This window comes from Thalassophryne amazonica, chromosome 2 (assembly GCF_902500255.1).
Source record: "Thalassophryne amazonica chromosome 2, fThaAma1.1, whole genome shotgun sequence".
NCBI classification, from domain to species: domain Eukaryota; kingdom Metazoa; phylum Chordata; class Actinopteri; order Batrachoidiformes; family Batrachoididae; genus Thalassophryne; species Thalassophryne amazonica.
In genome coordinates, this window is record NC_047104.1 from 7,508,290 (window position 1) to 7,526,842 (window position 18,553).

The following is an 18,553-nucleotide window of genomic DNA, read 5'->3' on the forward strand; positions in this document are numbered from 1 at the left end:
AAAACACCAAGTTACTATCAACAAGTACCTAAACACTTAATTACCTTTCGTGTGTGCTGACAGCATGTGTCCTCACCCCTCCCTGCTTCACGGGCTCGATGTGTCAAACCCAGGCGCGGTCCTCAGCGTCTCACAAACGAACGTCACAAGGTCGATTTCCCGGCAGTTCTGCTTGAATCACACATGACTAAAATGCAGAACGCCATCCAATTATCTGCTTCAGCTGCAACTCGTCCAGGTTGCACGTGAGCACCGATCACAGGTGCTTTCCATGATGTTGATGAGGGTGAAGACTCTTCAGCCAGCACCTTCTTCACAGACAAATCAGCCCTCATGCCACCTGGAGAGCAAAGAAAAGAAACCAAAACATCCAGCCACGCCCCCCCCAACACACAACAGTACTTTTCTATCTATATTCTGCCCACTGCTATCTACTGGTTCCCACACGCTTAGTGAACACTACTGACCAGTAGATGGCAGTAGAGGCCTTGAAAACAAAATTCCAGATACAGTAATCCCTGTCTGCTACATTTAAAATGCGTGGAATTTAACAAACGCAAATAAAACCAACATCTATAAATGCAGAGAATATATTCAAGAGAGTTTTAGGCACTAGAGTTTAATGCTGTTGTCTGTGGAGCCTGAACAGAGTGTCTGAAACGCATTTGTCCTGTCGTGATGTACTGAGATTACATCATCCTACCCAAAATGCATTGTGGGTCACAGGATGTGCTCACAAAACCTTAAAAATTAGTACATTACTTTAAAACTAAAACATATATCTGATATTTTCACTTAATAAAACTCAGACATGACAGTAATTTTAAATAACTTGTCCAAAATTTGTTTGGTTAAAATTTGAACCATAAGTTAAAAACGTATGCCTCTGGATGACTTAGGTGATATCTGCAGCCTATTGGTATGGTATTAAAGGAAATGTTTTTTTTTCTTTATTGGGGTTTTTTCTATTTTGTCTGCACATGATTAAGATGCATTTTATAGAAGCAGCTCTCTTCTATTTGCAAAGGTTATAGCTCTGTGTCTGTTACAATACTTTTAACTTATTTTAAAAATGGTTGTTGCTGTTCAGCTTTGTTTATTTTGGTTATTGGTTTAAAAGTTATCGGATAAAGATTAATCAGAAGATATTTGGTCTGATAATGGTTTTTAAAGTTATCTAAAAAGATAATCTCATAAAGAAAACATTATCTTCGATAATTATCTGTTATCGGATTATCGGAAGTGTGCCCACCACTGTGTGTGTGTATATATATATATATATATATATATATATATATAGAGACGGTGGCGCTAACAAAAAGACAGGAGGCAGAGCTGGAGATGATGTGATTCTCTTTGGGATGGACAGGATTAGGAATGAACAATATCTGTTATGGTTAGAGGTCTGGACGGGCCCGGACTGGTACAGACGAACTCAAATGCCGCAGATGAGCCTCAGGTGCAAGTAGCTGACGAGCAGCAGGTATTCCTCGGCTCTGCAGCGTGCCACCTGGAAGGAAAACAGACAAACTACACACAAGAGGTTAAAAAGGGAAGGGGAGAGAGGCAGCCAAAAGGCTGGCCACAACAATATCAGAGGGACAGCTCAGGTGGAACAGTTTGGAGACAAAGTCAGAGAGGTGAGATTGAGATGGTTTGGATATGTGCAGAGGAGTAACCCAGGTTATATAGGGAGAAGGATGCCGAGGATGGAGCCACCAGGCAGGAGGAGAAGAGGGAGGACAAACAGAAGGTTTATGGGTGTGCTGAGGGAGGACATGCAGGTGGTTGGTGTGACAGAGGAAGATACAGAGGACAGGGTGAGAGAGATGATTGATCTGCTTGGCGCCCCCTAATGGGAGCAACTGAAAGAAGACGGCCCCACATACGGTCATTAAATAAAAAAATCAGCAGGAGGAAAATACAGTGTGATTGGAATCATAATGTGTCTTGACTTTGTGTATCGATTTGTGTGTGTTTGCGGTGCAGAAGTCATCCAGCTCGGCATCTTCAGAGGCCTCGGAGACATGTCAGTCAGTCAGTGAATGCAGCTCCCCCACAACCGTAAGTAATCCCGGTCCGACTCAAACTGAAAAACAAGTCACATCTCTCAATACCTTACTGGATTGTACAAGTCAAAAAAAAAGTTCTGTCAGTAATTACAAACTCAGGTTTACTTTTTATTTTTAAATGTCATCTCAGTTTTAATAATATTTACCAGCCTGGACGGTCAATGAAGCTGTTCATTAAAAATTTACACCAGCGTTTAAAATTTTAAAATTAAAACACACGAGGACACCAAGACATATTTAGGATATTTTTATTTAGTGTTGACACTCAAACACAAGCGCCCTGTGAAGAACTTTGTCAAAAAAGTTAATTCATTACTTGTATCTAAGGCTATCAGGCAATATTGCACAAAGTAGTAGCACAACAGAAGCTGACCTTTTTAATGTTTGAAGTTTAACTGAAGACCCCAAAGCAGAGAACCACAATGGAACTTCTTTATTTTTGTTGTAGGAATGAGCAGTTGTCAAAAAACACAGCATCATCCATGAAGGGTAAAACTGTGAGGGAGATCCATGAAACAGGCAGGAGGTTCAAACATAAGAAGCAATTATACCAGCCACAAGAGTCCAAGGGAGCAGAGACAGAATCAGTCAGGCAGCAAAGGTCGGCAACAGGCGGTCAAGAAAACACAAAGGATGCTGGAAAGCTTGACATATCACACAGGATTTTCTGTCACAGGGGAGAAAGAAGGTAGGGTTTACAGCTGAGGAGGAACAAAGGAAATAACCTACAGAAGAAAATACAAACAGGGAATGTCAAAATAAAACAGGAAGTGACATAGGTGACGCAAAATGTGACAACCTTCACTCCTCAGATCGTCATGGGCAATTCTTTGGTAACAGTATTATGACAAGACAATATGGCCCCATTTTAGCTTGTCATTAAAATTAGCTCTGATTATAAATCCGTTACCATATACTCTCCTGTCTGTCAGTCAATTCTGCACTGGTCAAACTTTCTGTGCATGGTCACCACTTGCATAATTACGTAAGCTACGACATGTAAAAGTGTCATCGGCAAGTAAAGGTGAAGTCAGGCAGCATGCGCTGGCACCACATATCGTTGCCTCCATGACACTGCGGAACCACGCTGGGTCCTGGATGTCCATCACTCAGGCAGAAAACTGGTCCATCCCCATCTTCCCAAACTAACCATCCATCTGCTGCAGCCAGGTGAACTGTGGGCGTGTCCTTGTCCTTCTGCAGCTGCTGTGGTCCAGAGAAACCTGGTCTAACCCTCTGGTTTTTAAAAATGAAGCCCATGTTAAAATGTCCAACTTTAGAGCAGAAATAAACATCATTCAATCAATCAATTTTTTTTTATATAGCGCCAAATCACAACAAACAGTTGCCCCAAGGCGCTTTATATTGTAAGGCAAGGCCATACAATAATTATGTAAAACACCAACGGTCAAAACGACCCCCTGTGAGCAAGCACTTGGCTACAGTGGGAAGGAAAAACTCCCTTTTAACAGGAAGAAACCTCCAGCAGAACCAGGCTCAGGGAGGGGCAGTCTTCTGCTGGGACTGGTTGGGGCTGAGGGAGAGAACCAGGAAAAAGACATGCTGTGGAGGGGAGCAGAGATCAGTCACTAATGATTAAATGCAGAGTGGTGCATACAGAGCAAAAAGAGAAAGAAACAGTGCATCATGGGAACCCCCCAGCAGTCTACGTCTATAGCAGCATAACTAAGGGATGGTTCAGGGTCACCTGATCCAGCCCTAACTATAAGCTTTAGCAAAAAGGAAAGTTTTAAGCCTAATCTTAAAAGTAGAGAGGGTGTCTGTCTCCCTGATCTGAATTGGGAGCTGGTTCCACAGGAGAGGAGCCTGAAAGCTGAAGGCTCTGCCTCCCATTCTACTCTTACAAACCCTAGGAACTACAAGTAAGCCTGCAGTCTGAGAGCGAAGCGCTCTATTGGGGTGATATGGTACTACGAGGTCCCTAAGATAAGATGGGACCTGATTATTCAAAACCTTATAAGTAAGAAGAAGAATTTTAAATTCTATTCTAGAATTAACAGGAAGCCAATGAAGAGAGGCCAATATGGGTGAGATATGCTCTCTCCTTCTAGTCCCCGTTAGTACTCTAGCTGCAGCATTTTGAATTAACTGAAGGCTTTTTAGGGAACTTTTAGGACAACCTGATAACAGCATCACTCTGAGACAAGACCTTTCTAATTTTAGAGATATTGCGTAAATGCAAAAAAGCAGTCCTACATATTTGTTTAATATGCGCTTTGAATGACATATCCTGATCAAAAATGACTCCAAGATTTCTCACAGTATTACTAGAGGTCAGGGTAATGCCATCCAGAGTAAGGATCTGGTTAGACACCATGTTTCTAAGATTTGTGGGGCCAGGTACAATAACTTCAGTTTTATCTGAGTTTAAAAGCAGGAAATTAGAGGTCATCCATGTCTTTATGTCTGTAAGACAGTTTAGCTAATTGGTGTGTGTCCTCTGGCTTCATGGATAGATAAAGCTGGGTATCATCTGCATAACAATGAAAATTGAAGCAATACCATCTAATAATACTGCCTAAGGGAAGCATGTATAAAGTGAATAAAATTGGTCCTAGCACAGAACCTTGTGGAACTCCATAATTAACTTTAGTCTGTGAAGAAGATTCCCCATTTACATGAACAAATTGTAATCTATTAGACAAATATGATTCAAACCACCGCAGCGCAGTGCCTTTAATACCTATGGCATGCTCTAATCTCTATAATAAAATTTTATGGTCAACAGTATCAAAAGCAGCACTGAGGTCTAACAGAACAAGCACAGAGATGAGTCCACTGTCTGAGGCCATAAGAAGATCATTTGTAACCTTCACTAATGCTGTTTCTGTACTATGATGAATTCTAAAACCTGACTGAAACTCTTCAAATAGACCATTCCTCTGCAGATGATCAGTTAGCTGTTTTACAACTACCCTTTCAAGAATTTTTGAGAGAAAAGGAAGGTTGGAGATTGGCCTATAATTAGCTAAGATAGCTGGGTCAAGTGATGGCTTTTTAAGTAATGGTTTAATTACTGCTACCTTAAAAGCCTGTGGTACATAGCCAACTAACAAAGATAGATTGATCATATTTAAGATCGAAGCATTAAATAATGGTAGGGCTTCCTTGAGTAGCCTGGTAGGAATGGGGTCTAATAAACATGTTGATGGTTTGGATGAAGTAACTAATGAAAATAACTCAGACAGGACAATCGGAGAGAAAGAGTCTAACCAAATACCGGCATCACTGAAAGCAGCCAAAGATAACGATACATCTTTGGGATGGTTATGAGTCATTTTTTCTCTAATAATTAAAATTTTGTTAGCAAAGAAAGTCATGAAGTCATTACTAGTTAAAGTTAAAGGAATACTCGGCTCAATAGAGCTCTGACTCTTTGTCAGCCTGGCTACAGTGCTGAAAAGAAACCTGGGGTTGTTCTTATTTTCTTCAATTAGTGATGAGTAGAAAGATGTCCTAGCTTTACGGAGGGCTTTTTTATAGAGCAACAGACTCTTTTTCCAGGCTAAGTGAAGATCTTCTAAATTAGTGAGACGCCATTTCCTCTCCAACTTACGGGTTATCTGCTTTAAGCTACGAGTTTGTGAGTTATACCACGGAGTCAGGCACTTCTGATTTAAAGCTCTCTTTTTCAGAGGAGCTACAGCATCCAAAGTTGTCATCAATGAGGATGTAAAACTATTGACGAGATACTCTATCTCACTTACAGAGTTTAGGTAGCTACTCTGCACTGTGTTGGTATATGGCATTAGAGAACATAAAGAAGGAATCATATCCTTAAACCTAGTTACAGCGCTTTCTGAAAGACTTCTAGTGTAATGAAACTTATTCCCCACTGCTGGGTAGTCCATCAGAGTAAATGTAAATGTTATTAAGAAATGATCAGACAGAAGGGAGTTTTCAGGGAATACTGTTAAGTCTTCTATTTCCATACCATAAGTCAAAACAAGATCTAAGATATGATTAAAGTGGTGGGTGGACTCATTTACATTTTGAGCAAAGCCAATAGAGTCTAATAATAGATTAAATGCAGTGTTGAGGCTGTCATTCTCAGCATCTGTGTGGATGTTAAAATCGCCCACTATAATTATCTTATCTGAGCTAAGCACTAAGTCAGACAAAAGGTCTGAAAATTTACAGAGAAACTCACAGTAACGACCAGGTGGACGATAGATAATAACAAATAAAACTGTTTTTTGGGACTTCCAATTTGGATGGACAAGACTAAGAGTCAAGCTTTCAAATGAATTAAAGCTCTGTCTGGGTTTTTGATTAATTAATAAGCTGGAATGGAAGATTGCTGCTAATCCTCCGCCTCGGCCCGTGCTACGAGCATTCTGGCAGTTAGTGTGACTCGGGGGTGTTGACTCATTTAAACTAACATATTCATCCTGCTGTAACCAGGTTTCTGTAAGGCAGAATAAATCAATATATTGATCAATTATTATATCACTTACCAACAGGGACTTAGAAGAGAGAGACCTAATGTTTAATAGACCACATTTAACTGTTTTAGTCTGTGGTGCAGTTGAAGGTGCTATATTATTTTTTCTTTTTGAATTTTTATGCTTAAATAGATTTTTGCTGGTTATTGGTGGTCTGGGAGCAGACACCGTCTCTACGGGGATGGGGTAATGAGGGGATAGCAGGGGGAGAGAAGCTGCAGAGAGGTGTGTAAGACTACAACTCTGCTTCCTGGTCCCAACCCTGGATAGTCACGGTTTGGAGGATTTAAGAAAATTGTCCAGATTTGTAGAAATGAGAGCTGCTCCATCCAAAGTGGGATGGATGCCGTCTCTCCTAACAAGACCAGGTTTTCCCCAGAAGCTTTGCCAATTATCTATGAAGCCCACCTCATTTTTTGGACACCACTCAGACAGCCAGCAATTCAAGGAGAACATGCGGCTAAACATGTCACTCCCGGTCCGATTGGGGAGGGGCCCAGAGAAAACTACAGAGTCCGACATTGTTTTTGCAAAGTACACTCCGATTCAATGTTAATTTTAGTGACCTCCGATTGGCGTAACCGGGTGTCATTATTGCCGACGTGAATTACAATCTTACCAAATTTACGCTTAGCCTTAGCCAGCAGTTTCAAATTTCCTTCAATGTTGCCTGCTCTGGCCCCCGGAAGACATTTGACTATGGGTGCTGGTGTCGCTAACTTCACATTTCTCAAAACAGAGTCGCCAATAACCAGAGTTTGATCCTCGGCGGGTGTGTCGTCGAGTGGGGAAAAGCGGTTAGAAATGTGAACGGGTTGGCGGTGTACACGGGGCTTCTGTTTAGAACTACGCTTCCTCCTCACAGTCACCCAGTCGGCCTGCTTTCCCGGCTGCTCGGGATCTGCCAGAGGGGAACTAACGGCGGCTAAGCTACCTTGGTCCGCACCGACTACAGGGGCCTGGCTAGCTGTAGAATTTTCCACGGTGCGGAGCCGAGTCTCCAATTTGCCCAGCCTGGCCTCCAAAGCTATGAATAAGCTACACTTATTACAAGTACCGTTACTGCTAAAGGAGGCCGAGGAATAACTAAACATTTCACACCCAGAGCAGAAAAGTGCGGGAGAGACAGGAGAAGCCGCCATGCTAAACCGGCTAAGAGCTAGTAGCTGCGCTAAGCTAGCGGATTCCTAAAAACACGCAAAGTGAATAATGTGTAAATAATTTAGAGATGATTCAGCAGAAGGAGTGCTTTAGTTAAGGCACGTGAAGATTACACTGGGAAACAAATCGTTATCTAGATAACTAGATCAATCTAACTGTTCAGATTAAACAGCTAACAGATACAGCAAAACACCGCTGTGCTCCGGAACAGGAAGTGATACAATACCGCAGTGAGAGCCAACCACCAGTAGAGGCAAGCAAACATGTTTTCAGCTTGGTATAAAAACAGTTTTGGTCTCAAAAGCTAGTTTTCCATTCCATGACAGCTGTATGGGGGCTGAACTTTATTCTAAAAATAACTCAGTTTAAGATGTCTTAAGCCATAAAGTTGAGGTTCAAGGAAATGCAGAGGCTAGCTTAGTGCCGTAACAGTGAGCATTTTATTACAAATATCTAAGATAATATGACTTGCTGTGTTGTTAATTTTCCAAGTGTATCTAAGACATCTGTGCTCCAGTATTTCCACTGAGTGAAATTTTTGTGTTATTTGCGTTTTATATTAGTGCTATTAGAACTTTTAGCAGCTATTGCTAACACCCACATATGAAAAACACCACTGCCCAAAAATATGCTTTAATAAAACACTTGAACCGAGGTTAGTCTGTTAGTTTTTGGTTCATTAACTCTGAGATGAGGCATATTCAGGCTTCATTTGGGGCTGAGCTGCAGCAATAGATGCCAACACCATAATTTGTGTCTTTTACATCAGCTGTCAAAGAAGAGATGTTTCGCAAGCAGCTGCAACATGAAGAAAACATGAATGGCTGTGTTCAGTGTGATTAATCTGCTGCTGATTTGTTCCAAACCAGATCTGTGTTCACGTGTGTTTGTAGCCATGTTGGCTCAAGTGTGACCTTTTGGGCCCAGTGGTCCGTCACCACCAGCTGCCTCTCTCGGCTTCTGACTATGTCTCTCGTCCCGCAGTTTGGCACATCCTTCGCTACCTTCCGCCCCCCTCTCTCTCACTCTGGCTCCACCAGGCCTCTGTCTGTCTTTCTTCCCGTTCCTGCATCCCCACCCTATAACTGCCCCTCTGGATACAGCTCTTCCTCTCCCACATCAAAGGTTCCTATTTGGAAGGTTTGTTCTCCATTCACTTCCATTTCTTCAGTTGCACCTTTTCTTCTGTTGCTCAGTTTGTTTTCAAATGAATGCTTATTCTGTTATGTGTGGGACGCGGTCGGAGCACCGATCCAGCGTTTGACAGGACCCAGCATAAAATAAGCAGAGCACGGTTCAAAAGATAACAGAATTTAATAATCATAGTGAGTTTAGTGATAAACAACCAAAAATGTCCGCGGTCTGGTGAGGTGAAAACACGGCGCGCTCACAGCAGTTCGGGCCCAGGGACCCCGCCGACACCCCCCAGGTGGCCGCGACAAACCGAGTCTGTGAAGAAAGAAAACATGAGGTGAGTCCAACACTCTCCACCCAGAGAGACACAGCTCAAAGGTGCACACAATCAGCAAACACTTCCTGGCTTAAATATATATATCAGCTTCTCACCCTGCAGGCACGGAACAACTCAGTTCAAATCTCCACTGCAGCAGAAGCTGATTAGACAATTAGCATAACATGACAGCTCAATAACACAAGGTGTGAGGGACACCAAATCCACTGTCATTACTTCATAAAAGTCACCAAAACCAAATTACCTCAGGAAGTGTGCTGAAGAGCGTGAGACCTCACCCAATCCTCCTTCACAGACTGTGGCATCAAACCTGGAGCGGTCTCTGCGTCCGTAATGGTGAGATTGTTCTCACAACGTCGATCTCACACGTCTGCTCACAAGGTCGAGTCTCTGGCAATCACACACTGTGCATTCAAGGTTTAAGTGCAGCAATCTCTGATCAAGACAGAATACACCACAGCTGTGAGTCCTGATGACCTGCACGTGAAAACAAGCCTCAGGTGTTCAGGGTGAGGTCCTAATGCTCAGCCACTCAGTCCTGAATGCATACCACCTGGTGGGAGAAACAGAAAACAAAAACCAAGCCAGCCAAACACCCCAGCACATAACATATTCTTTATTATTTTTTCCCCCCACCACCTTTTAAACTCATTCATGAATACATTACTTGCTTCAAGTCTCTGCCCTCACCTGCTGTTTGTGCATGCAAATATATGTATGTATTTTTGGATTTGTCTCTCCTGCTCACTCACTAGTTTTGCAATCTGCCCAGTGGAGATTGACTAAAACTAAGCAGGGTGTTGCAGCTGATCAATCATTGTCATTGACGATACAAAGACTCTAAGTGTTTTGTCCAGACAACTCTGCACCCTAAACTGCCCATAAAGAGCTCTGCATTCACAAGAAGGGCCTCAAACTGCTGGATAGTGGACAAGTCTATCAGTGCAATCCTGCTTGTTCTGTGTTTTAAAAAAAAAAAATCCTATTCACCTTTTCAGGATTGGTCCAAAGCAGGTCAGTATGAGCAGCCTGGGGCAGGAGTGCCAGTCCAGAGAAGAAAAGAACCTCTGGATCGGCTGAGGGAGAGCGAAGCATCGCCAGGCCCACATGGGTATAGCGTTGCAGTGCACCCTGATGATGGACAAAGGCCGAGGATGACACCAGTGGCCATCGCTTCAAAGGTAACAGTGGATGACTGATTACTTTTCTTATTTGCAGTGGTGATGGACAGGTTGGCAGATGAGATCAGACAGGAGTCCCCATGGACTATGATGGTTACAGATGACATTGTGATCTGTAGTGAGAATAGAGAGCAGGTTGAGTCTAGCCTGGAGAGGAGGAGATATGCTCTGGACAGAAGGGGAATGAAAGTCAGTAGGAGCAAGGCTGAGTACATGTGTGTGAATGAGAGGGAGCCCAGTGGAATAGTGCAGTTACAAGGAGGAGAGGTGGTGAACGTAGATGTGTTTAAATACTTGGGGTTGACTATCCAAAGATACAAGGATGTCTGCAAGAGTGAAGGGGAAAGTTTACCGACAGTAGTGAGACAAGACATGTTGTACAGCTTAGAGGCGGTGGAGCTAACAAAAAGACAGGAGGCGGAACTGATGTCATGGGTGGAAGGATGGTTGAGACCCCAATGCAGAGATGAACACAAAGTAATCCAAAAATATAATATTTAATGACTTACACTGAGAGAGGTCAAAGGTCAGTACACAAGAGAGGAGCACAGAACTGGCAACAGTGTCCATGAGGGGATCGGCAAGAGAGCGGCCAGAGGGGCAGCAAAGGTCCAAAAACACAAGAAGCAATAACAAGCAAAGTGTCCAAACGGCAGGGAAAATCTCAATAAAACACAAGGGAAAAACAGGTTCGGTCACAAGAAGTCAAATGCGAGGAAACACAAGAAATATCGGAGAGAAGAAAGCAACAAAGTACAAACTCAAGCAACGCACGGGAGGAACACAGAGGTATAAATACACACTGATGATAATCGGACAAATGAAGCACAGGTGAGGGTGAACACTGATTGACCACAACTGGGGAGAGACACAGGAAGAAAGTTAACAAAACACACAAGGACACCAAGACCACTAAAACAAAACAGGAAGAACTAACTAGAATTAATACAGAAACACAACCATGATACAATAAACAAAGGAATGAAACACAGAATAAACCTGGACTACGAGTACAATAACTCAAGAACTAAACTGCAGATTATTTCAATAGACACCAAATACATATAAGAAAACAGAAAACACACAGACATGAAAAACCCACAGCAAACTCCAAATAATATTACACCAGGAACAGTCACAAGGGGGAGCCAGAAGACAAGGACAGACACAGACAGAGATCATGACAACTGGAGGTGGCAGAGCTGAAAATGCCTCGATTTTCCTTGGATATGATGAGGATGGACAGGATGAGGAATGACACTAACACAACACTGATAGTGTCTTTTCCTCCTCTTGAAACTCAAAGTTACAGGTTGACAGAACCCCAACTCACCAAGTATAAGGTACACCTTACTAGTACTGGGCTGGACCCCTTTTGCCTTCAGAACTGTCTTAATTCTTGGTGGCATAGATTCAACAAGGTGTTGGAAACATTCCCCAGAGATGTTGGTCCATATTGACATGATGGCATCACGCAGTCGCAGTTTGTCCATTATCTTCTAACCTCTGACTCTCACTGGGTATCTTCTCTTTTTGGACCATTCTCTATAAACCCTAGAGATGGTTGTGGATGAAAATCCCAGTAGATCAACAGTTTGTGAAATAGTCACACCAGCCCGTCTGACACCAACAACCATGCCATGTTTAAAGTAACTTAAATCCCCTTTCTTCCCCATTCTGATGCTCGGTTTGAACTTCAGCAAGTCATCTTCACCGCGTCTAGATGCCCAAATGTGTTGAATTGCTGCCACGTGATTGGCTGATTAGCTATTTGTATTAACAAGCAACTAATCAGGTGTACCTAATAAAGTGGTCGAGGGTGTATTTTACTGATCATTTATTAAGTCTGTGCTAAATTTTTTATATATTTACTGGTATCAATCCCTTACTTTAAAGACAGAGCCATACTTGATGATGTGGTTACTAACTGCCACTGCACATGAAAATCTGAAGGATTTGTACAACTAACAGTTGCATAGCAGGAAGAATCCATCCTTTACAGCAGCAGGTTCAGTTTCTGCCTCCTTCTCACATTTTCAGATTCAAACACTTTTAAATTTTCCGAGTAAACAGTAGTCGTGTCCCCGCCCTGCAGTTTCTGGAGTCCCTGCTGTGAAAACATGAATTTTAATTAACTTTTATCTTGTTCTTTTGTGTATTTATGACACTGTTGTGTATTTTGTGCCCTCTTCCTTTTCTTACAATGGAGGAACTTATTACTGCATTCTGCATTTGTCTTAATGTTTTATTCATGCTTCTTAATCAGTGTTCATGTACCAAATGTGCGCCCCCTACTGTTCGCACTTTAAATTTCCCCACTAGCCTAAAAATAAAGTTACAGTTGACTGATGGATTGGTGGACGGAGGCGGTTGGTGTGACAGAGGATGATTCAGAGGACATGGTGTGATGAATGACCTGGTCATAAAAACAGCCAACAGAAGAACTACTCTCAGACGTTTGTCCGAGAGGAACCATCTGTCTGCTGCTGCCAGGTGATACGTGGGCATGCACTTGGCCTTCTGTAGCCACCCTGAGCCACCTGCAAACTGGATGTTGTGTGGGCCGCCGAAGAGGAGGTACTGCTGGCCCATCACCACAAGATGGCGCCCTGCTTGAAGTGCGGGCTTCAAGCACGAGAGGGCGTCGGAGCGACCAGGAGTGACAGCTGTCACTCATCATCCGTACCAGCTGTCACTCATCCACTACTCATCACCACCACCATAAAGGCCGGACTGCAACGCCACCTCCCCGCCGAGAAATCAGCTACCATTCAGGTAACTTCTCTGCTGACTTACATTAAGTAGTAATCTGAACTTCTTTGCAGCCGTTTTCCTGTGGTGTGTCCTTATCTGTGGGATTGGCGTTTGGTGTGATCAGCGACGGCTTCACCTCACACCCCAAACCAGATAAGTGGTCAAACAGGAGCTGCACGAGTGTGTGATTGGAGGTGGAGGTTTTCCCTCCTAACTGTATACAGACTGTGGGATTACTGAGTGTGTGAACTCACACTCATCAGGACTGTCTCTGTTCTCTGCCAGCAGTACCGGGTCTGACTGCTGAAGACAGCGGCCACCTGGGGCGCAGGTCTTGGCGGCTCCGGTGTTCTTCAGCTCCGTTGGTGGTGGAAGCTGTGTGGGATCCGGCTCTTCTCTCGCCAGGCGTCTTCTATCGTCGAGCCTGCCCACACGTCACCTGGTGTATAATTGACATTCCACCATATTGTTATTGTCTGTACGTCGTTGTGCGATTCACAACATTAAATTGTTACTTTTGGCTTATCCATTGTCCGTTCATTAACGCCCCCTGTTGTGGGTCTGTGTCACGACACTTTCACAACACTGGATCATGTTTATGAAAGCACGCCACCTGGCCAGGATGTCCCAGCTGACGTTCCTTCAAGTGCACCTGGTCTGACTGATTAAGTAACTGTTCATGTGATGGAAATTCATTCCAGCAATACTCTGGAAATCAGGGGCATGCTGGTGTAAAGGTAAGAGAAGTGGGCTTCAGAAAGTAGTCTTGTGCCCAAGTGGGCATAGGTTCAATTTTCAAACCAGACAGGAAAATATAAAAGATGATAAATGTTCAAGTGGGCTGCCAGGGTCCAGTTGAGCTCCTTGCCTGGCAGTACCTTGACATTGGTGTGAGTATGAGAAATCTTTATAAAACCCATTTTTGCTCGGAACAAAATGGCAAAGAGAAAATTTTGCTTATCTCCCAGAAAGTTGATCTTTTGACCCCCTCACAATTTCAGAAATAATGACACCAATACCTATGCTCTCTGGAAAACTTCAGATGGGCCTGTACATGTCCTGGCTTAAGCAGGGAGACACGCTTGGCACTGCCGGATTTGAGTCCCTCTCTGCGTAGTGTGTAGCCTTTGTTACTTTGGTCCCAGCTCTCTGCAGGTCATTCATCAGGTCCCTCCGTGTAGTTCTGGGATTTTTGTTCACCATTCTCATGATCATTTTGGCCCCACGGGATGAGATCTTGCATGGAGCCCCAGATCGAGGGAGATTATCAATGGTCTTGTATGTCTTCCATTTTCTTACAGTTGCTTCCACAGTTGATTTATTCACACCAACCTGCTTGACTATTGTAGATTCACTCTTCCCAGCATGGTGCACATCTACAATTTTCTTCCTGGTGTCCTTTGACAGCTCTTTGGTCTTGGCAATGGCTGAGTTTGGAGTCTGACTGTTTGAGGCTGTGGTGGCTTTTATTCAGATAACAAGTTCCAACAGATGCCATTAATACAGGTAACAGGTGGAGGACAGAAGAGATTCTTAAAGAAGAAGTTACAGGTCTGTGAGAGCCAGAAATCGTGGTTGTTTGTTATTGACCAAATACGTATTTTCCACCATAATTTACAAATAAATTCTTTAAAAATTCTACAATGTGATTTCCTGGATTTTTTTTCTCATTTTGTCTGTCATAGTTGAAGTGTACCTATGATGAAAATTACAGACCTCTCTCATCTTTCTAAGTAGGAGAACTTGCACAATCAGGAATCAGTCAATCCAATCCAATCCAGTTTATTTATAGAGCACATTTAAAAACAACAAACATAAAATAAATAAATAAATAAATAATCACATGGTAAATAACAGTGGCAACAATAAAAGTTTTTAAAACAGTAAAATCAACCCTCTAGTCAAAAGCCAAAGAAAACAAATATGTTTTAATGCGAGATTTAAAGACTAGAGGTAACTCTGCCTGCCCAATACAGAAAGGCAGGTCATTCCACAATCTGGGACCAACAACAGAAAAATCTCTATCACCTCTAAGTTTGAGCTTGGTCTGAGGAACTACAAGCAGAGCTACAAGCAGAGAATGTGATGGGGAATAATCAGTGTCGGTGTCAAACCAGTTCACCTTTGGTCTTGTAATGCATAAAACACCTTAAAAACAGCTACTTGATTGATATCCAACTGTCACTTTGAACTAGTGTATCATTCATGAAGATCAGTCTAGAACTATCCGTCATTTGCATTTACGCCATCCATCTGAAATGAAGTTTGCTTCGAGAAACTCAAATTCAAATATAGAGGCGTTGGACTTTAAACCACAACTGTATTTCACCACAAAATATAGATTCATATTTAAACCTCCTAATAAGGAATTTGTTTCTGGTACTTGTTGAAATGTCAAAATTCATATTTACATGTAAAACAGAAATGGTCACATTTAAACATACTTTAACAGATCTTGGGTTTTGACTGCTGGATCGGTTTTTCCATGTGTCTGGCTGAGCCCATAAAACATTTTTATGATTGATTTCTCTGTCTGAAGTGAGCAGATGAATGTGACCTGAAGGCAGTCTGGTTCTGCTTGTTCTCAGCACGGTGAGGAGGTTTCTCCTGCCGCCAGCGACCTGGCCATGGTCCTGACCAGAGGACTGAGTGTGGGGCAGCAGAAAAGCAACAGAGACTCCCTGCAGTACTCCAGCGGCTACAGCACAGAAACCACAACCCCGTCCTGCTCCGAGGACACCATCCCTTCACAAGGTGCTGCTCCAAACCTTGGTCCCCATTCAACACCTCATGTTTCCATCTTCATACTTTTCATTTGTACGATTTTAATTCTAACTATTATCATCTTTTAGCAAAATTGTTAATGTTTATAAACTCGACATGTAACGTATTTTCGGGAATATAAATTGCACCATTTTTCTGTGTTATCAGCTCTTTAGTTGGGTATTTTTGTGCATTGTTGTCGTATACGTTTTATTATTGGCCTTTATTCTTGTATTCTTGGAGTTTGTTTTGTTTCACTTTTTGAGGCAATGTGGCGGCCAAGCAGTTAGTGCGCTTATTTCTTGGGAAAGCCTCATATAAGCAGTTACAGTTATTATAATTATTAATGTTATTACTAACAAATGCATGCTTTTTCTGTATATATGTTTTACTGGAGTATAAGTGTCAGGGCCTCCCAAACTAGTAAAAAAAGGTCACGTGGTACATCGTGATGAGTGCACTGGAGTCAGTTGTCGGTTGTGCCAAACTACTGCGTGCCTAGCTCAAGTAATATAGTCTGTGAGAGGCAACATATACTTTTTGCACTGGCTGAGCCTTTGACCTAAGTATTGTGCAAATCAAGTCATTGTTGCTATGGTAACAAACATACCACAAGGATTACCAGTGTGGCAAGTTTGGGGAGTTTGGGCCCATAGGCCTTGAAGTTATAGTGGCAAATGTTCAGATGATGCCCTCAACTGTATCACCTGCTGCCACCTGATTTGGGTGGACGGATTACAATCATTTCTTCCCTGGCCCACTGGCATTCTCTCCACAGAATTCTATTAAAATCTGCCACCTGTTTTTTGAGTTATTGTGTGAACAGTCACACACAAGTGATCACATGTACACATTTGACACTCCAAGAGCCGCAAACATACAGTCTTTTGTAGCATAACTCCATTTCTGTTGTCCCCTTTAGGTTCCGATTACGACTGTTACTCCATGAACGGAGATGCTGAAGGTCCAGATGGACAGACAGAATTTGACAAGTCCTCCACAATTCCTCGCCACTCCAACATTGCCCAGAACTATCGCCGTATGATCCAGACAAAGAGGCCAGCCAGCACTGCTGGTCTACCCAGTGGGGTGCTGGGTCCAGGGGCCCATGCGGGACAGTCTGGGGGAGCTGGGGGAGGTGGAGCAGGGACACCAGGCACTGCCACTATTCGCCGAACGCCATCTACCAAACCGGGTGTGAGACGCACACTGTCCAATGCAGGGCCCATTCCCATCCGACCACCCATTGTGCCTGTTAAGACACCCACCGTTCCCGGAGACTCTCAGTCACCTAGTGCAGGTGTTGGTGTGTGCTCAGGTGGAGGGCATGCAGGTACCATGCCTGTGCGTGTAGGCAGCGAGGAATGTGTATTCTTCACCGGAGTGGAAGATTCACAGGGAGCACTCGATTACGTGAAGGCCTCACCCAAGCGCCTCAGCCTGCCTAATACTGCCTGGGGGTCAGGGGCAGCATTAGAGGTCTATGCCCAGCAGCAAGGAGCCCACAGAGGCCTGGGAGCAAGTTCAGGTGGGTCCGAGGAGGATCATATTATTGCTGCAAATCGACACAGCCTCGTGGAGAAGATCGGTGAGTTGGTAGCAAGTGCACACGCCCTGGGTGAGGGGCAGTTTCCTTTCCCCGCCCTCCCCGATGATCCGACCCCATCGCTATCCGGCCCCATCGGCGACACTCAGACAGACGCAGACGGAGCAGAGGGGACCGGTGACATGTTGACGACCATCAGGAGAGGAGTCCGCCTTCGTAAGACGGTCTCAAATGACCGCTCGGCACCGCGGATCTTGTGATTGTTGGAACGTCAGGAAGAGGAAGCTACTTGTCAGTAATAAAGGAGTGCTGTGTCGGTATGGTGCAATCCAACCACCTAGTACATACGTAAAACTTAAAACCATTTAGGAAAATCTGTGATGTAACAGAAGATCAACAACAACAAAAAAATGACATTAGAGTAAATGATATATATATATAATATAATATTAATCCTTGCTGACAATTAAAGCAAAGTGCTGAGTACGGACAAGTCGCTGTAACTAGTGTGTGTTGGACGCATGTTTGTCTTCTCTACACCCTCACCTAGAGACGGAAAAAAACAAAAAACAAAACGTAAAAACGGACTGTGTTCACTTTGCCAATTTACAGCCTCCCTGATCTCCAACTAAGCCGTTCGTCTAATCCGACAAGAAAGCCTGAAGGAGGAGCCAGTGAGGGTGAGGGGAGGGGCCAAAGTGATGTCCCAGGCTGTTTCCGCAGCAACGCACTGTAGTGATGAACCCATTGACCTGAAGCTTTGGTATTAACATGGTGAGCTAACAAGCCTGCGAGTTCCTCTGGTTCCGTATATTAAAAAAACAAATGCTGTTGGCATTGACCCGTGCTCGTGCCCCTCCCCCTCTCTGTGCGCACATGTGAGCATGTGTGCACATGTGATTTATCGTGTATGTCTGCGTGTTTGTGTGCGAGGGGGCGGGTCTAGCTCTACTGCTGCAGGACAGCTGGTTACCCAATGAGGGCGGGGCTTTTCTCCTGTGGTTGTACGTCTACTTTTCTTCTTTCTGCTGTGACGTCATTTCCTCGTTGCCACCGTGTGAGAAGTTACCAGAAGTAATCCAGGCGTATAGATATATTCATATATATTTTCTAGAAGCAGAGAGAAAATGTTAATCAGA

General features: G+C 43.5%; 1 protein-coding gene across 2 annotated transcripts in view; it reads left to right on the forward strand.

Annotated features, from left to right (window-relative positions):
- The window catches only part of mtss1lb (MTSS I-BAR domain containing 2b), a 150,485-nt gene extending 132,249 nt beyond the window's left edge, over window positions 1–18,236 (forward strand). For both annotated transcript variants that reach the window (XM_034183501.1, XM_034183508.1), the window contains 4 exons: window positions 1,990–2,064; window positions 10,169–10,351; window positions 15,694–15,859; window positions 16,791–18,236. In XM_034183501.1, the coding sequence (XP_034039392.1) occupies window positions 1,990–2,064; window positions 10,169–10,351; window positions 15,694–15,859; window positions 16,791–17,674 (1,308 nt within the window). In that variant the 3' untranslated portion in view covers window positions 17,675–18,236. The remainder of the gene's footprint in view (window positions 1–1,989; window positions 2,065–10,168; window positions 10,352–15,693; window positions 15,860–16,790) is intronic.
- Window positions 18,237–18,553: the final 317 nt, after the last annotated feature.